This window comes from Zonotrichia leucophrys, chromosome 3 (assembly GCF_028769735.1).
Source record: "Zonotrichia leucophrys gambelii isolate GWCS_2022_RI chromosome 3, RI_Zleu_2.0, whole genome shotgun sequence".
Lineage (NCBI taxonomy): Eukaryota > Metazoa > Chordata > Aves > Passeriformes > Passerellidae > Zonotrichia > Zonotrichia leucophrys.
This window is the reverse complement of record NC_088172.1, coordinates 85,373,656-85,391,910: the sequence shown is the minus strand read 5'-3', so window position 1 is coordinate 85,391,910 and position 18,255 is coordinate 85,373,656. Positions and strand designations below refer to the sequence as shown.

The 18,255-nt window shown below is 38.2% G+C and overlaps 1 protein-coding gene across 3 annotated transcripts in view; it reads right to left on the bottom strand.

The window, feature by feature from the left end:
* The window catches only part of KCNK2 (potassium two pore domain channel subfamily K member 2), a 132,156-nt gene that overhangs the window by 12,174 nt on the left and 101,727 nt on the right, over nucleotides 1-18,255 (bottom strand). For all 3 annotated transcript variants that reach the window (XM_064709108.1, XM_064709109.1, XM_064709110.1), the window contains 3 exons: nucleotides 15,257-15,417; nucleotides 12,703-12,889; nucleotides 4,253-4,392 (listed from right to left, as the gene is read on the bottom strand). In XM_064709108.1, coding sequence (XP_064565178.1) covers nucleotides 4,253-4,392; nucleotides 12,703-12,889; nucleotides 15,257-15,417 — 488 coding nt within the window. The remainder of the gene's footprint in view (nucleotides 1-4,252; nucleotides 4,393-12,702; nucleotides 12,890-15,256; nucleotides 15,418-18,255) is intronic.

The following is an 18,255-nucleotide window of genomic DNA, read 5'->3' as shown; positions in this document are numbered from 1 at the left end:
AGAAGACTTTAAAAGTGCTCTGAGTAATCAGAGTGTAGAGAATAATGAAGAGGAGGGAGTTTAAGGCAAGCTAGTATAGCTGAGGCTGAACTTCAGAGACAGATCGCCTACTTAAGATTACAGCTCACAGCATGTTCCAGTGACTTTCTGACATTTCATCTATCTTACTGTATGAGCTGCTTCCAGATCTATCCTTCTAAAACTCCCACTTCTGTCTCTACTTGTCTTTCACTTCCCTCCCCATTTGATGCATTCAAAGTTCTCCAGAGTGTTTCAGGAGACAAAAGCCACCAGAGCAGCTGACTGACATACTGGTTATCTGGATTTAAATAACAAAATATAGCAGTTCTGTGCATTAGTGCAGTTCTGATCAGATTTATTTTTTTGTCTCAGATCCACTTGCATATGGCAAACTTTCCTGGTAGTATATTGAAAAAACTATAGATGTTTTATTTTGTTGAAACAGTGAAATGCATTATTACCTCGAAGTCTTATGTAAACTGCTTCTAATAACACCACTACATTAAAATATAAGAAGAGAACTACAGATTTTAGGTGATAACTATTAACAGCATGGTTCCTCCCTGGAACAAGGAGGACTTCCCTTCATGTCCTAAATATACTGATATTTATTGATACTTTTTACTTTAGACTAAAGTAAAAGACAAAAAAGAGATTACATCTGCCTACCAAAAGAGATATACCTTTGATGATATCTAGTTTTGGTTGTTGGAGGGAAGTAAAGAACAACACTTGCAACCTCTCTGTCTCACTCTGGACTCAAGTAACATTCTCTAGATTTTGCTGCTTAAACTGCTGAAACCTGCCCAATTGATCACTACAGAATGATCTGCTCCTTCCTGTATCTAAAGCATGTTACTGTTTTCTAGGAAAGCAGAATATAAGTCCTATAGAAAACCTTGTTTATTTGTTCATACCCATAACAATCCCTATAATTTTCAGGGAAGTTTTCAGCATCCCATTTCCTAGGAAATACATTAAACTGCTTCAGCTTTCAGAGTGCACTGATCACAGTTCTGTAGATTTTTTCATGGACTCTCGTATCATCAATAGGTTTTAATATATAGCATTGTTTCCCACTTCAAAGGCTACTTTTAGGTATAAGGGGCTATTTCCCCTAGGACTGACAGTTTAAAAATACACTCCACACTTTGGACTAGGTTTTTTCATTGCACACATGGATATTGGAACTCTAGAGAAATTCCTCTGCTGTAATCTGCATCCATAGAAGCTGGAACAGCCTACTGAAAATTTAGGTTTAACTGGAAAAAAGACAAGACATTCAGTCTCATCTGGCTTCTGCTGGCAGAGAAGAGAGTTGATAACTGCATTTCCACTAAACTCCTTCAGCATCCTCACTCAGATTTTCCCAGGAAGATAGCAATAATGGGCTAAGCAGTTTTTATCATACAATGAAACCTGTAGAAAAGTGCATATTTGTAAAATGTATATAGCAAATCTTATAACAAAATGCAATATATTTATATTACTTTCTTCCTACAAAGCATCATCAGGATAGAAGATGGAATAATTTTTTGTACTTTCTAACTACTACACAAGGTATATCATAATTCAATTCTCTCTGGCCCCTGTCATTGTTAAAACGATTGAATTTTAAAATACTAAAGCATTTTATTCCTGCTATGAATTCTCACACATGCCTGGGCAATGGCTTAAGAAGTAGGGAGGGAGATTTCTGACCATCAGAGATATGATTAACTGAACAAATGGCACCAATTATGTTATCTCTGTCTTTAATCTAACCTAACACACATGAGACTCGTATACAGAATTCCCAATACCTGCTCCAGCAAGAGAACTCAGATATATCTGAAGAATGAAGCTTTCCTTGCTGTAGACAAAATGAATGTGCTTGTTTAGGCTATAAAGGTGAGAAAGAATGAAAAGATGGACTAGGTTACACATTCCCAGTGCCTGAGAAAAGAAAGCTCAGCACTGCACCACACAACCTGGCAAAGAGTTTTCCCTGATAAAAATAGGAATGCTTTTGATGTGTTAGAGGTATTCTTGGGTTTCTTCAATTTATGTGTCTTTAAATCCTTTCCAGAATTAGTCTATATTGAAATAGCTTCACAGAGAGCTACAAATTTCAAACATTCTTAATATATTAATACTATTATAAGATTAAAACCTCTGAGTGTTATATAGTCAACTATTTAGTCAAGATACTAAGATCCCTGGATAAGATGCTGTCTGGATAGCAGAAAAGAATATGAGAAAACTGAGGTTAAAGATCAGATTAATTCTAGGAAGTAGTGTGAAGAACTAAAATACAGCAAAAACAAGACTGGAGAATATTTTTGCATAGTCTGAAGTCATAGTGCCTCAGTCCCATAATTTTTTTTCCAAAACAACCAGGCACAAGTAACCCAGGGAAACTGAAGACAACTTAGGAAATGCCCCAAGCTGACAAGAGTTAGACACCAGGAGACTGCCCAGAGGAAACAGCACTGTTAGAGTCATGGAATATCCTGAGTTCAAAGGGACCCACAAGGATAATTGAAATCCAATTCTTGGTCCTGCACAAAGATTCCAAGGTGTGCCTGAGAGCACTGCCCAAATGCTCTGTGAACTCTGGCAGCCTTGGTGCTGTGACCTCTTCCCTGGGGAGCCTGTGCCAGTGCTCTACTCCTTCCTATCGCACAGGGGAAAATGGGCGAGACCAACCTAATTCTGAATTTCAATAATAAAATACAGCCATGCAGGTTACTGGCATTTGAGGGGATGCACTGGTTCCCTGCAGCCAGAGCCAGCCATGTATGGCTGGCTGTTAAAGGCAGCCTCAGTGCTTTTCTAGAAAACAGAACTGTGATCCTGTCAGCTGTTGAGAACACTCAGACGAAACCTGCTGCTCCCCAAATGTGGAGGACAATAGTAAAGCTCATTGTGGAAGGGAAGTCATAAATACCCTTTCAAATGTACAGCATGTGGCAAAAGATGGCACTCTTGAACTGAAACTGTTTGAATAAACATTGTCCTCTGCATCAGGGCTAAGTGGCTGTGAATTGCCTGCTAAGAGTGCACTTAGAGCAGACCTGTCACCGTGCTGTCTCTAACCATGAGCACAGCAAGGGCAATGGAAAAGGGCTTCCCACCCCACATTCCTTACAAAGCCAGCTTAGTCCTGCCCAGGATCCCAGCTCCCACCCTCCTGCCTGCTGCCCTGCTCCTGCTCAGAAGGTGCCAGGCACCCTGAGGGACTGCAGCCACTGAAAGCAAGGAGGGGAAAGCCACCCTTCAGCAAAGGCTTTGGGAGCTCCAGGATTGCCAGGAATACATCCAGGCATTGATGCCATGCCCTGCAGCTAGGAAAACTATTCAAAACAATGTAAGTAGCAGGCCACTGCACAGTAGCCAACATATTCATTCCATCAAAAACAAATTAGAGTTTTTATGTTTGAGTAGCATAAATCAACTGAAGCGTGCAAGAGAACTCAAGCTAAATTAGAGGGAAATAATATGTTACTTCAAACAAAATTAATTTCTGAGACTTCCAGTAAAACCTGAACTATGCACGCTACAATTGAAGGAAATTTTATTTACACTCAAACATTTTCAAAACCAGGACATTTTCTTAAATGACAAAACTTCAGGTAAAACGTTGTATCATTGGGATTATAAATACAAGTGAAAGAGAGAAAACAAGTGAAATTTACAAATGAAAACATATTTCAATTGAAAGCAATATACTTGACTACAAATATTGAATCATTATGTGGAAGATATCGTAAAATATACCTAGGGATAGTTAAACAATTCATTCTAATGCCTTGCATGATATAAAAAATTTATTTTCTTACCACTATAGAGCATGGTATCTCACATATAACCACTTAAGTACTTTCTTTACATACCTGCATCACTTATAGAAACAAAACAGAATTATTTTTACCTGAAAAATTAAGGTCTACATTCTATTATCTAGAACAGTAGTTTAGGACTTTTTCCACAAAAATCAAGTGCAACTATTCATATACACTTAATTTAATAATACATTTAATCTCATCTTCATTGCAGACATATGAAAATAAAACACTGTGTTTAAATTGACTGCTACCTAGTTTCCTGCAGTTTGAGTTGCAGCATTGCAGTTCATACACAAACAGCTTTGACCTATGCACCCTGAGAGCAAAAGCAGCTGTAAGCTCACCTGGCTTGTATTCAAAATTTTTAAAAAGGAATATTTCTTCCCTTTTCAAAACATTCTTACCTCTTCCTTTGTCTTTTTTGATATGACCCTTAACCAGTCTCCAATCATGCTGAGGACAGCTGCAAAGTAAGCCAGCCCAACAAGGATCCAGAACCACACCACTGGTTTGTAAAAATCTAGATATTCAATGTCTGATCCCCCTGAAAAACAATACAGTAAAAATTAATTCACACTTAATAGCTACAGATGCAAAGATGTTTTTAAATTAATTTTCCTAGGAAAAAAAAGTAAAGTTTCTTACATGTTCTGTATTTTTACCCATGCAAAATATTTTTTTTTAATTTGAACAAATTATATAAATTAGCTCACTCTTAAAAGTAACATCTAGAGTTTGCAAATTTTAGACAAAGATTGTTAATTCGTAATAACTATTGAATGAACACAAACTGATTCAACTTCTGATACACTATCATTGAAGATAGAGGTCACTGAAGACGGCTTGAATGACATGACTTGCCACCTGCTCCAAAAAATGGTGCTGTACCAGAGTTTTAAGTATTGTTCCAAAGAATGCAATGTGCTCATATCCTGAGAAATCTGTTTTTGCAAGACCTTTAAAACATCTCAATACTTATATAAAACCTTTAGCCTCAGTAAAGAAAGAGCAGCACCTGCATTAACAAGTGTCCCTGGTGGGTAGGCATGATTATCTTCTCCATTCTGCAGAAGGAAACCAGAGTGCAGGGACTTGAGCTGAACTCATCATATCACCCCTGCCCCCATCTTCCCCTCCCCAAAAACAAAGTTGGATAAAAGAAGTGTGCTGAAGGCAAGTTTTTTGAATCCCACTGCCAGTGGGATTAGCACCAGTCACTTCTTTTCAGTGTTACAGTATAAAAAAGTATAAATTTCAGAGGTGTCTGTAATAGAGCTTTCAGGTATAATACAGCTATAAGGAACAGATGTCTTATTTCCACACAAAGATAAGTTATGTTCATCCAGGGCTCCTGACAACACCAAATGACTCATATTGCACATCTTGCCATGCAATAAAACAGAAGCCATAAACTTGTAATTTAGCTGTGTTACAACAAATAAAAGCAGACTTCTAGTTTGGGCTGCTGCAAGAAGTTTGATGGGTGTATCTGCCCATAATTGAGGAGACTTTGCAGTAAAACCTTCTCAGGCACATTAAAGTAGCCTGTGCAGGTACATAGTACTTTGTTTTATGTATCTGCAGCCTATACTGAAGCAAATCAAAGGAAAATTGCCCCCAAAATATCAAGCACCTTGTTGTGGTACTGAGATTGACTCTCATAGAGAATAATGTTTTTATTTAGCTTTATTATGACTGAGATTACATGCAAATAACAAAGAATTTTAGATGACTAGCTTTATATGGACCCTCCCAGACAGAAATTTTATTTTCATGTCAATGGCACCTTTTCATAAAAAAAAAAAAAAATTTAAAAAGCATTGAGGTGCAATGGTTTGATCAGCTATCCAAGAGATGAATCCACATTGCGAAAGTGGATATTCCCTGATGCCTTTGTAGTCCCAAGCAGAGGTACAAGACAGGGCTCTGTTTAGAACAGAAGACATCCAGCCACCAAAGGGGCTGAGTTTGTCACAGCACAAGACAAACAAAACACCAAATCATTTGTTAACAACATCCATCTCATGTCAATCTAGTAAAAGAGTATTTTAGGAATGATTCACCCAAAATTCACTGTAATTCAAAAAATGGTTAATTACCACTATGTCTTTGTTACAGTAATGGACCACTCTTGTTGGTTCATCCTTTTCAGCTGTTCAAACAATGCAAAGAAAAGTATCATAGAAAGCACTCCTATGGTTGGCTTTTCATTTTTGGCATATTATTTTTATAAACTGAAACCAGAACCTAACTCTGCCAGTCTGCAGGAAGCACTTCCTTCACAGTTTATAATTATCTTATTTACAGCAAAGTTAATCACTGGGGCAAGAGTTAGGACAAATTAATGTCCAACCAAGTTTTCTGTGCTGTCTGGCCAGGAGATGGCTCCATCTAGCCATGCCCAAAGAAGCTCAGCTCTCCTGAAGCTGAAGGGACATCAGGTATCCAAAGAAATACTCTAGGATAAGGCTTCGAAGCTAGAACCTTTATTAGCTGTTGAGCTTCTGAATTTCAAGGACTCCTTGGATGATTTTGCAATTTAATCAAATGTCAAGGGACAGAGACAGACATACCTGAGGATGTTTGTCCTGACATAGCTGTCTCTTGTGATGCCCAAACTGCCATAATGAAGTTACCTGGGAATGTCCTTAAACAGGATTTCATAGAGAAATGTGATCACAACTCAACTGCACTGAATTTAAACTACAAGAATTCATTAACTACCAAATTCACTTAAATGGATATGAATGCATTTGGGTACGAGTATGCATAGCTAAATGTACTTTTACTGAGGTATATGAGATAATCTAATGATTTTATGGGCAACATCATAAAAAGCATCAACATGATACACTATCATGTTTCTTTTGCAAAGCAAATTGGTTCATGCAGCCCTCTAGGAAGCAAAATGCTGACAAGGCAGAAGATGAAGTTTGTTGCTTATTTGGCAAACCCAAAGCTTTTCCCAGCTTTCTTCAGCCTCCACCCAAAATTGGTTAAAACCACAATGAAGAAGAAATCAAGCAGTCTCATCTCACTGCTGTAATCTATTACCAAGAGCAGCCACAGTTTACTGCCAAGGTGTTTTCTGGTAAAGACTTGATCTAAAGTTGCTTGAAGACTATGAGAAAAACAGTTTTCCCATCCATCAACATCACAGGCCACTGTATTGCTGCTGCCATCATTCTCACATCTGCCAAATAAATTTTATTTGGGATTTTCAACACTTTGGAAAACATAAGTTGTTCTATGGCTCAAACATATTCCTTACTAAGGTCAAGAACTCTGTTTCAGTGAAGAAAGGCATTAGTGAATATCTCAGGCATGCCTTAGGACAGATTCTGGGTCTCAGATAAGAGATCAGGGTTACAAGTATATACTTTTTTACTTATTTATTTATGTAAAACAAGCCCTTTGAAAGTAAATAATTGTCTTCATTGTTGCCACTCATTTTTTCCCATTCTTTCTACAGCAACTGGCTCAAAATAGAAACATGTAATTATTTCTATAAAGTTGGTTGGCTTTGCATTTTTAGTTCAAAATTAGAAGGAGGGAATAGAAAGTGCTGTCAATATTGACTATCTTAGTTCCATACCAGCAAAAAATTTCTGGGTTATTCAAAAGTTGGCATTGCAAACAAGGAAATATCTATAATTTTTCATCAGCAGTAAAAATTACTCTGGATATAGAAAAATTATATAATCCAGTTTTAATTTCAGAGTAACAAATAGCTGTCAACCATCCCCGTTGGGACAAACCTGACAAACATGTTTAATGCAGAGATGCAATTTGTCCCACTCCAAAGACACATGGAGGTTCAGCCCTGCAGCTTGAAAGGAATTACCTCTGAGGACTGCAAAAAAAAGGGGGGACAGAGAAAGACTAGCTCATGTGGCAATGTGGAAATGCAGAAGGCTGGGGCCAAGACAGTATTGCACTGTCAGAGATGGAATGTAAGTGGGCCAGAGAAGCCACTTGATGCCACTCAGTGGAAAATGGAGAGCTACTTCAGAAAACAAAGCACAGCTCTAAAACGCTCCTGACACGCTGTCCTGCACAGACATCAGGCAAGTCAGAGCTCCATCTTCAGCTAAAGCACAGCTCACAGCAGAGAGCCCCTATCACAGACACCGAGTCCCGAGGGGGCAAAGAGCTCCTCCAAACACCAAACAGGGACTCAGAGTCTCTGGGAGGGCACAGGGCTCTCGTCCAGCATGCTGGGCACGCCCCTGGCTCAGCACGGCAGCAATTCCTCTCTGCTGGTGCGTGGTACCACACGGTGCCAGCAGAGCAGCTGGGCTGCTCTGACCACCGGGTCAAGTGCCCCAGTTCGGTGCCATTCCATGAGACTGAAATACCTCATTTCTCTCCAAACCGGCTCTCAGGCCAAGCAACACAGTGCAGAGCCAAGTATGTGTATCACAGTGGCTATACAGCAGAGTTGATTACAGAATGAAACAGCAGTAAGTTAAAAATCAGGTTTTAAACATGGAAAATAAACCAAGCCAGAAAAAAAAAAAAAAAAAAAAACCAAAAAAAAACTCCCACAAAAGCAACAAGAGTTGGAATACATTTTTAAAGTAACTTTTTCAGAATTCTGTGATCTGTTTCACCAAACCAGTTGAGACAATCCTATATCATCATTATGCTCCACTGTGAAACAGACTACTGATATGTTATTTATATTTTTGCCTTCTACTTAATTTAGTCAAGTCTGGGACATGTCACCTCATTTAGATTTGAAACCTGTTAGATTAATGCCATTAGAAATATTTGAATATACTTTCCAAACTGCACTGCAAGTTAAAGAATTTATCTGTACATGTGAACAATATATTGTCAATTATACAGATATATTCATGTGCCTCAGTGCAAACCTTAGTGCCCAGAAATATATTTCATTTTACTGAAATCATGACACATTAAACATGAGAAGATTTCTTTTTCTCTTTCACAAGATATTAATAGTTTTGGTTGTGTTTTCTTCTGTCATGTTAAAGCCAATGTTTTCTCTTGAAAACCAGAAAAGGGATGTTTGACTATGTCCTGATATTCATAAGGCAGTGCAGGCTGTAGTACAGTTTTTCTTCTTTTTTGCAAAAAGCTACAATAAATTTCTTCAAATAAAAAAAAAAAATGATTTCTCTCCCTCCAAAAAAATGAAACAATTCTAAAAATTTGAAAAATCAAGTAATTTCATAAGACAGAGAAGCAGTCAATTTTTTTGGAATACTGTTCATATATTTTCCTGAACATGAATTGCAAGGGCTTTTCATCTTATCCTTCCTTGCATGCACAGGAATGATCAGTCTATTATATTTTCCTTAAGGCTTTTCTTGCTGATGGAAACCCCAGCTGAAGTTTCCACAGGCTCCAAATAACTCCTTAGACTCTGACTAACAAAGGGAACATTTCCTCATTCTGGTTTCTGCAAATAGAGTACATGGTCTGCAGGACAAAAAAGAAAGTTCTAAAGAAAATCCTGGAGAACTAAAAGAATTTCTAATATGACAGCCTGTACTACAGTCAGTGATACCATTACATTCCTGAATCCTGTGTTCAGCTCTTGGTTCCCTCTTGGTACAGCTGTTGAGTAACACTCTGTTCTTTACTTCCTGAAAGTTCTTCAGGGCTTTTTTACAGCTCTTACAGCAGTGGCACCAGAAAGCAGAAAGTTTCATGTCAGTGAAAAATGATGGGTATTTCAGAAATTTTTCCCCACACACCAACACAAATGTTAACACAACCACGGGATTACGTGGGGCTTGTAAAATTATGGGTTTTTTCCTCTGAGATGGCAGTTCCCAGAAAAAAATACTTTAAAGTTTTCAAATACATAGGATTTTCAGGGTTTTAAGGAAACTTTATGGGCCAAAACCGACACACATACATGGATTATCATGTGGGCCTCCAGAGTGCTAAAAGAATTATCCATTTGACTTTTATTGCAAGAAGTACACTCTGATATAATTGCCAGTCAGACCATCACTGCCACCATTATGCTTTAAATTTGACTATAATGCTAACTGGAAGAAGGTAATTTTCATTGTAAATATTGTTTAAGGAAAAAAAGTCAGAAAAACAAATAAATTAATGCCAGTGCGAGGAGTTTTTCAAAATATCTGCACCTAGGCATTAAACAGACTGAAGCATCATTCCTTCTGATGGTTTTTCCTCACCATGGCAAACCAGAACCAAGACCAGCATGCTCTAGAACCACAATATTCTATCATGACCACCTCTTTTACAGCCTTATACAGAATTACAGGTCTTAACTCTTCATGTTTCTCCCTTGTTTGTGACACTCAGTTTTCCTAACCTTCAAGGAGAGCTCTCCAGACAAAGCCTACCACAAAAATTTCAGTGGCCCTTACTGTCCACTCTGTATTTATGACCTACCTAAAAGAGAAACAAACAAACAAACCAAAAAATCATTAAGAAAATGTACTGATTTGTTGGGGTGCAAAAAATTCTACCTACTTCCTCAAAATTAATAAGCTTAGCTCTTGGGACAAATTCTATCAGCTCTATTGAGAATTGCAATGTCAGTTCCCCTCAAATAGTTTTTTACTTACACCAATGACTGAAAACTTCAACAATGCAAAGCTCAGTGAATTAATACCTTACCTCTTTTTCAAAATTTTTATTTAACTGGCCAATTATGTACTGCAAAGAAAACAAATTTTTGAAAAATCCATCAAGTCACTGGTCAAAACCAGAGTATTTTAGTTCACCCAAAGATATTATTGACTTCATCCCTGTCAGAATACAGTCCCATGGGAATGTTAACCTCCCAGCTGTGATGGAGACAGCCACTTAACCCTGCTCTCTTGAGCATGTTCCCTGCAAGTACAAATCCCATTGCCCCTTTAGGTCAATAACATATTGCAGTTCAAATGCAAGTCTTATGCATGTGGCTCAAAGAAACTAGACAACATTTCTGATGCTTTGAAATAATGGGTACAGTAGGATTTGAAATTAAATAAAGAACATCTTTCAAGTGAACCATAAAAGGCCATCAGCTATAGAACAATACAATTCAAGGACATTCTGTAGAAAGAGAAAGTGTTTCCTGGTAGAATTAAAAAGCAGACAATGTAGGAAAAAAATTATGATATCAAATGGTCTGCAAATAGAAAAGTCTATGGAAATTTATAATGGGAGTAATGATGAATGTACTCAGTGTTCTAGCTAGAGCCAAGTGGGCCATTTCACATAATGCTTTACAGTAAATATAACCAGGCCTTTATACACTATCATTTTTATTCCCTGTCATACACATACCCTTTAGGAATGAAAGTCTAAAACACCCAGATTCTTGACTTAGAAACAGCATAAATTTTTTATTTCATTTCATCCTACTTGTTATCTGACCAGAATCACAAATTCTGAAGACAAAATGAAAATAAGAAAAAGAATACAGGAAAGAAAACGGAAGGCAGAAGTCAAGATACATACAAAGACATTTGGAAACATCATGAATAACTATGTAAAAGTCAAAAGAAATTTGATTTGCTATTTTACTGTTCAGTTCTATAATTTACAAGAGTCTTTGGCAAGTTGGCAAGCAGTCTAAAAATGCCGGCTGCCTGAGTAGCTTAGTATCTTCAACAACAACTAATTTTACCCCCATTTTTCCCACATCATTTATAAATATGTCAAGCAGTTCCAACACTGTAGAGGTCCTTGTTGGACCTTACCAACGTGAAAAACCTCTGCCAGTGACAAGACCCTTTTCTGCCATCAAGGCAAAACTTCAGGCACATCTACAAGAGGAGTTACCCAACCTGAGAGCCTCAGCTTGGCACACCTGGACTCACACAACAGCCACGGGCTCACACAAGGCACAGGAGGAGCCCAGAGCCTGGGAGTGTCTACCAAAAACAATTCCCTCCAGCAGAGTCTCTCACTGAGAGCAGAGCAGCACAAAAGGCCTTGTGAGCCACCTCTGCCTTGCACTGAGTTCAGAGGTGGGGAGAGGCATTTCATGAGAGAAATGAGGGTTCTGTATCAGCAGAAGCATCAGATGAGGCCAAGGAAAGCAAGTCTTAGGTTTGGAGAACAAAGCTCTGAGTTCCTCATCCTCACCTCTACACATCACTGACTTGGATCAGTGTGCACAAACAGCATATACTTACACAAATCTAAGAGATGAACTAACACTACTGACATCTTTTCAAGAAAAAAGTTAACACATAGAACTGGCCCAGACTTTTTTTTTAGCTCAGTATATCAAAGTTATTTACAACTAATTCAGCTTAATGGAACCATAAGAATTGGACATGTTATCTACAGGTGGTGCTAAAACTTCTCCTGACATTACAAAAAACACATGGGCAAATGTGTACTGACAAAGAATCACAGAGTAGGATGCAGCAGATCCTACAGAACATGGGCATTTCAATGGCAGAAAGAGAGCTCTGGAATATTTTGAAAGTAAGGGATGCACACAAAACTTTTATCACTTCACAGGGTAAGGCATTTCAAACAAGTCCAGCTGAAAAATGTATTCAGATTAAAATGCTCTGTTAGTTCTTGCACTTTGCAACCTGTAAGAAAAATAAAACAAAACCCTGACCTGAATGATAGTCGACTTAATTTTTAATAGGATAGGAAGAGAAAAAATACAGTAGGCAGAGAAATGCACCATAAATTTCACTGTCCCACCTCCTGTCTCTACGCTGCCACATCAACCAAAACAAGGACAGGCCCCATCACATGAATGAAGAAGGATAAAACTGGGAGAGGAGTACGACAAGAGAGTTACATCTGTCCCAAAACTAAGAAAAAAAATGCAGAATAAATATCACTGTACAAAACATTATAAGACAAAGAGTTATGAAAAAACTCTTACCTGCAACATAGTCACCAAATCCAATGGTAGTTAAAGTGATGACCACAAAGTAAATTGCATCTAACGTGTTCCAGCCTTCTATGTGCTTGAAGATAACTGCAGGAAGGGCAACAAACAGCACGCAGCCAAACAGAATGAATATTATTGTTGAAATGATGCGAATCTTTGTCTGACTCACATTCCATTTCTGGAAAGGAAATGGGAAAGAGAGGAAACCCATTGATAATAAAACTGCACCCATGCACATCAGCAGCCATCACCCCCCAGTGTGCACTACACAGCTTTAGAGGACTGTATTATAATTCTCAAACAAACAGGAAAACTCGAGCAGGATTTTATTCTGAAAAGGGTTTCAAAGCAAGTGTGACTATCCTAGGAAACATTTGCCAGCAGTAAATGCAGAGCAGGGCTGGACTCTTCATGGGTAGCATTCAGAAATACCAACAGCTGATGATGTATAAGTTTTGAGGGCTGTCTAGACATTTGAGTGAGTTACAACTAGTGCATGCACCTGCAATTTCTCTCATTTTGTACATCCACTAAATAAGGTGAATTTTAATCATACAGTTCTCTGCAATCAGATAATCAGCTAAACCATATCCTACAAAGCAGAGCTGGAGGGGATGTAAGAGAGCTATACCTGTCCAAGGACAAAATAAACCTGCCTAAGCCACTGCAAATACATTATTGGCCAGGCAACCTGTGATCATACTCTTGTCGCCTGATAATTTTCCTAATTCTTAACCTACATCTCAACTCCTTCTGTTTAAGTGTACTGTTTATGGTCCACTCCAAGACAAATACAGAAATTGTTAATTTTCTCTTTCCAGCAAACTTTCACGGGTGTTCTCTTTCTAAACCAAATTTATTTATTTATTTCCTTTTCCTCCCCTTCCTAATTTTCTTGCATTCCCTTGGCACCAGCAAACTAGGCCATGTTTCATTAAGTGTTGTATTCAAAAGTAGATACGAAAAAATAGTACAAAATGGAATGGAATGAGCCTTTCTTATGCTTTGCCTATTTTCCATGGCAGGATGACATTAACCCATGTTAGCGTGTAAACTTCTAGAGTCCACAGAACATTTCCATAAAATTGCACCTAGACAGCTGTTTCCTGATATGCAGCTGCATATTTTATTATTCCTTCATGCATTACTTTGAATTTGTCCTGCTTAAATTTAATCCTATCTAGTCAGACTGCTTTTCAAAAATTTTAAGATCATTTTGATCCTCCAAGTTTTAGTTGTCTCTCCAGCTTGAGACCATCTGCAGATTTAATGAACCACATCATTTAGCTGTGATGTATGCTATTAACATTTTTCTAAACTGCACTTCAGCTAGAACAGACCCCTGCAAAATTCCATTTTGCATGCCCAGCCAGTTTGACATCTTTCATCCATCCAATGCATGTCAGTTCAACCTAAAAGACGGGATTATACAAGAAACTTCCACAGAAATCGACTGAAAATGAAATCATGTTGTTAACAATGGATGTTTTCTTGTTTTTAAGTTTCAGTGGGAACTGTGTTTACTATCATCATGACCAAGGTCAAGCTTTTGTAACCCAAAACAGAGTAATAGCTTGTGTTATGGCAAAATAACACAAGGTGTTACACCTGCTCTGACCCCTCAGCATCTCCCAGTTCTTTAGGCAAGTTAATAAACAGAATTAGAGAGTGTCCCAGACTGCAACATCAAGATCAATGTTTTCACTCAGATATTGCCAAAAGAGGGAATGATACTGCTTTTTATCTTGGGGCATTCTTCTTGTAGGGATACACCCAGAATTAAAAAAAGGAAAATCATTATCTCTACAAGAAAATTGATCTCAGAACTTCTATACCTTTAAGAAAAAAAAAAAATCAGCTATGAAAACCCAGAAATTATAAAATGTTCTTATGGAATGTTCTTGCCTTTTTCAGACAAATCTCAATGGAAATCTATGTTATCCACCAGTACCTTGTCTGGACACGAACTGATGTTTCAAAGCCAAAAATGCCTTTTCTTAAAAAGCTTTCAAGCTTGTGTTTGCCTGTTACATAAGACTTCTTAGCACAGGCCCAGTTTGCTCTGCATCAAAAACAAAGCCATGTCAGACCTTCTCCATAGAGAAAAGGTGTCCTGCATGCAAAGGTAGGGCTTGGTGGTGAAAACCAGTCCTAACACCTGCAGTGCTGAGGCAAACAGCTAAAAACTTGGTTACTAAGCATGCATTGCTTCAAAAATCTCAGTGAATACATTTCCTATCACAATCTAGATAAAAACCTTTAAGGGTAAGCATCACAGCAGGCTTATGAGTAACAAGGAAAGAGCAAAACCAAAATTATTTGGGAATTGTTCCTCTTCCCAGCCATAACAATAGTAGGGAATGTGTCTTCACCCAATTCTCAGAGGTGTTGATTAGCAAGTTCAGACTGTGCCAAGTCCTTCCTACCTTTTCCTGCCCATCTGATTGCAACAATGAGCTATACCTTGTTTTTCAGACTTTTCAATTCACCTGTGAGATTCAGAACAAGCAGCAAAAGAATAAAATGAGGCAGTCAGCATACTCACAACAAAGGTATCTTCTACTTTGGCAATTCCTTTTCCAAAGATTGTCCCTAGTTGATCTCCAACACCAGCCAACAGAAAACCAAACAGAGGAATTCCCAATAAGGCATAGATGATACAGAATATCTTTCCACCTTGTGTGCGTGGGGAGATGTTTCCAAAGCCTAAATTGCAAACAACTTGAGATGTTTAATAGGTTACAAATTATACATTATAAGTTTTAAAAGAACTGTGGAACAGAGCAGTTAAAAACAGGCTAGCCAGGTGAACCATATGACACAGCAAACATTGAGAGAAATTAAATTAGAATGTACTGTTGTACAATCCTCTTGGAGCTACTCTCTTATCATCTACTACATGTAGTGAATAGCAATTAATTGATCTATGCCTTAGACTGCCAGAATGTGCTGCAGCACCTGTAAATTACACAGGTTTAAACACAACACAGCACCTGTAAGCAACATCATTTTCCTTCACATGTGCCAAGCTTCAAAGTGAAGCGGCTTTTAAAAAGCCCAAACCACTTGGATGAGCAAAGCAGGGATTTCAACCATAAATGGGACTGCCTAGATTCTTCGTTATTAAAGGTTTTAGTTCCTTCAAACAAAGCTTAGAGATACAGCTCATGGCGCTGTCCATTTGAAAGTGGAAATCATTTGGTCTTCAGAGGCTTACGTAAAAGAGCATCCCAAATTCCTGTGATGGCTCCATTGCTGCTGGTCCACTCAGAAGAGAGAAAGTGAAACACAAAGAGCACAGGGGGCAGCACCTGTGGAATGCCCTCAGTACATCTCCCAGGATCAGTATTTAATGATTTGGACAAGGTCACACAGGCAGAACCCTACAAAAAAGTTTCAAGAACTCAAGTCCTGGGTTTTAATTCAAACGTTTTTCTCCTCCAAAGGATCAGTCATGTTTTGAGGGAGCAGTAGCAGTAACACCCCAGAATTTCTGACATTATTTCACTTTTTAGCAGAACAACATGCCCTTCAAAGGAGGCAAAAGGGAAAACTTGACATAAAAAGGCTTATCTTCAGAAATCAGACAAAAGCTTCTTTTAACATTACCTTCTTGTTAGAAAAATAACTTGCAAATAAAAAGCAAAGTAGTTAGGCATGTAGTTGAGAAATTTGTCTTAATGTCTTAAATTTTTCATAAGAAAAACATCATAGGCACAGAAATCCCCCAAAGAAAATCCATTTTTCTGGAAACAATCTGAACAATTTTATTTTTAAAGTAGCTTAACATTTTTTTCACAACCTGACAAAATTCCTGCAATATAGACTGCATTTAATGAATGCCTTAACTATTGTATTTAAATAGTATTTTTATTTAAGGATTCTGAGCATGATGGTAGATTTCCTTTATGAAACTTATTATCTTAATTTCTGATTCTGTTCTCATGTAGGTAAGCTACACCAAAGCTCTGTTGCTAAAACTACTTTTTCCCTTCAGAACACCCAAGACAAAATGTCCCTCACTTAACTTGGAATGAGTTGCCCAGAGAAGCTGTGGGTGCCCCATCCCTGGAAGAGTTCAAGGCCAGGTTGGATGGAGCTCTGAGCAATGTGGTTTAGTGTAAGTTGTCCCTGCCCATGGCAGGGAAGCAAGAACTGGATGATCTTTTGAGATCCCTTCCAACCCAGGCCATTTTATGATTCATTACCATAAAACTAAATGACAATGGAAATATATTTTACTCCTAGATAATTCTCTTTCAGACTGCACTTCTGTAAACAACAAATGCAATATTGATAGAATTCGGTCAGACATAAGAAAGTTGATATTTAAATTTTCCCTAAATCTTGGCTCATAAACCTCAAAAAAAGGAAAAAAAAAAAGGAACAAAATCACAGGAAATACCAATTACAGGTTGCAGAGTCCTACAATCTTGTAAATGTTCCCTGCACCAATATATGAGAGAAAGCCTGACTCAAAAAACTGGGAAAAAGTCACAGCAACTTAGAGCAACCCAATATGCTTCCTTAAACCAGAGTCAGAGTTAAAATTATAATTCAGGAAATTTCAGCTCCACTGAGTTCACTCTGTCCCTTCGTGCACAAAGAAGTAAAGTTTTAAAATAAAATTAGCTCATCACCAATCAAAAAGGGACAAGCAGATCCAAGCTACTCTGTTTTCATAAACATGCCTGTTTATGCATCAACAGAAGCTTGAATTGTTCCAGGTTATAATTCCTGGGAGGTCTTAATGCAATTCAGAATCAGGGGTCTGGATGCACCAGATTTAGAAAACTCATGCTAGGGGATTTGGCAGTCACGTTTTATTTACTTCTCTACAAAAGCAATGTCTTGCAATGGTGACAAAACACCAGCCCAGTGGAGCACATGCCAAGCAGGCAGTTTTGCTTGGCTGGCCCCATAACACAAGCAGGCACTCTGTGAGCATCCCCGAGCTCTCACAGAGGCTGCTGCTGTGCAGCATGCTTCTCATCTGCTGCTAATTGGTGTGAGGACACCACGTTCACATTCAGCTCTGGGTGCTCTCCCTAAATCAGACTTATGTCTTCCTTGAAGGAAGGATGCTAGTTCACGTTTATGCTCAAACTCATGTTTTTTACCTTAAAAACTGCCAAATGCTTTTCTTCCATAAACAGAAAAGGTATTGTGTGATTATTGTATGATTCAATCACACATTACTGGATAAAATAGCACTCCACCAGGTAGCAGTTCATTTCTGCCCAGATGCTCACTGAGCATTACACAAACCATGGGTAGGGTACATACTTTAGTGACCTGATCTACCAAGGGGTTTCCATCACACATTAATCACATTTCCTACTGTGTCATGTTTTATAACAGTCTGCTGCTGTACACCACAGCCTACTTTGAGAGTTACACAAGTTGTCCTTAAATCCTACTCTCAGCTTCTCCAGTGAAAACCTAATCCATTATTTATACAACAGGAGAGAAAATGTATTTATATTTCATACGGTTGATGTAATTCCCAAGGGGTTTCTGTCAGAAGAAAAGTATTATTTCTTT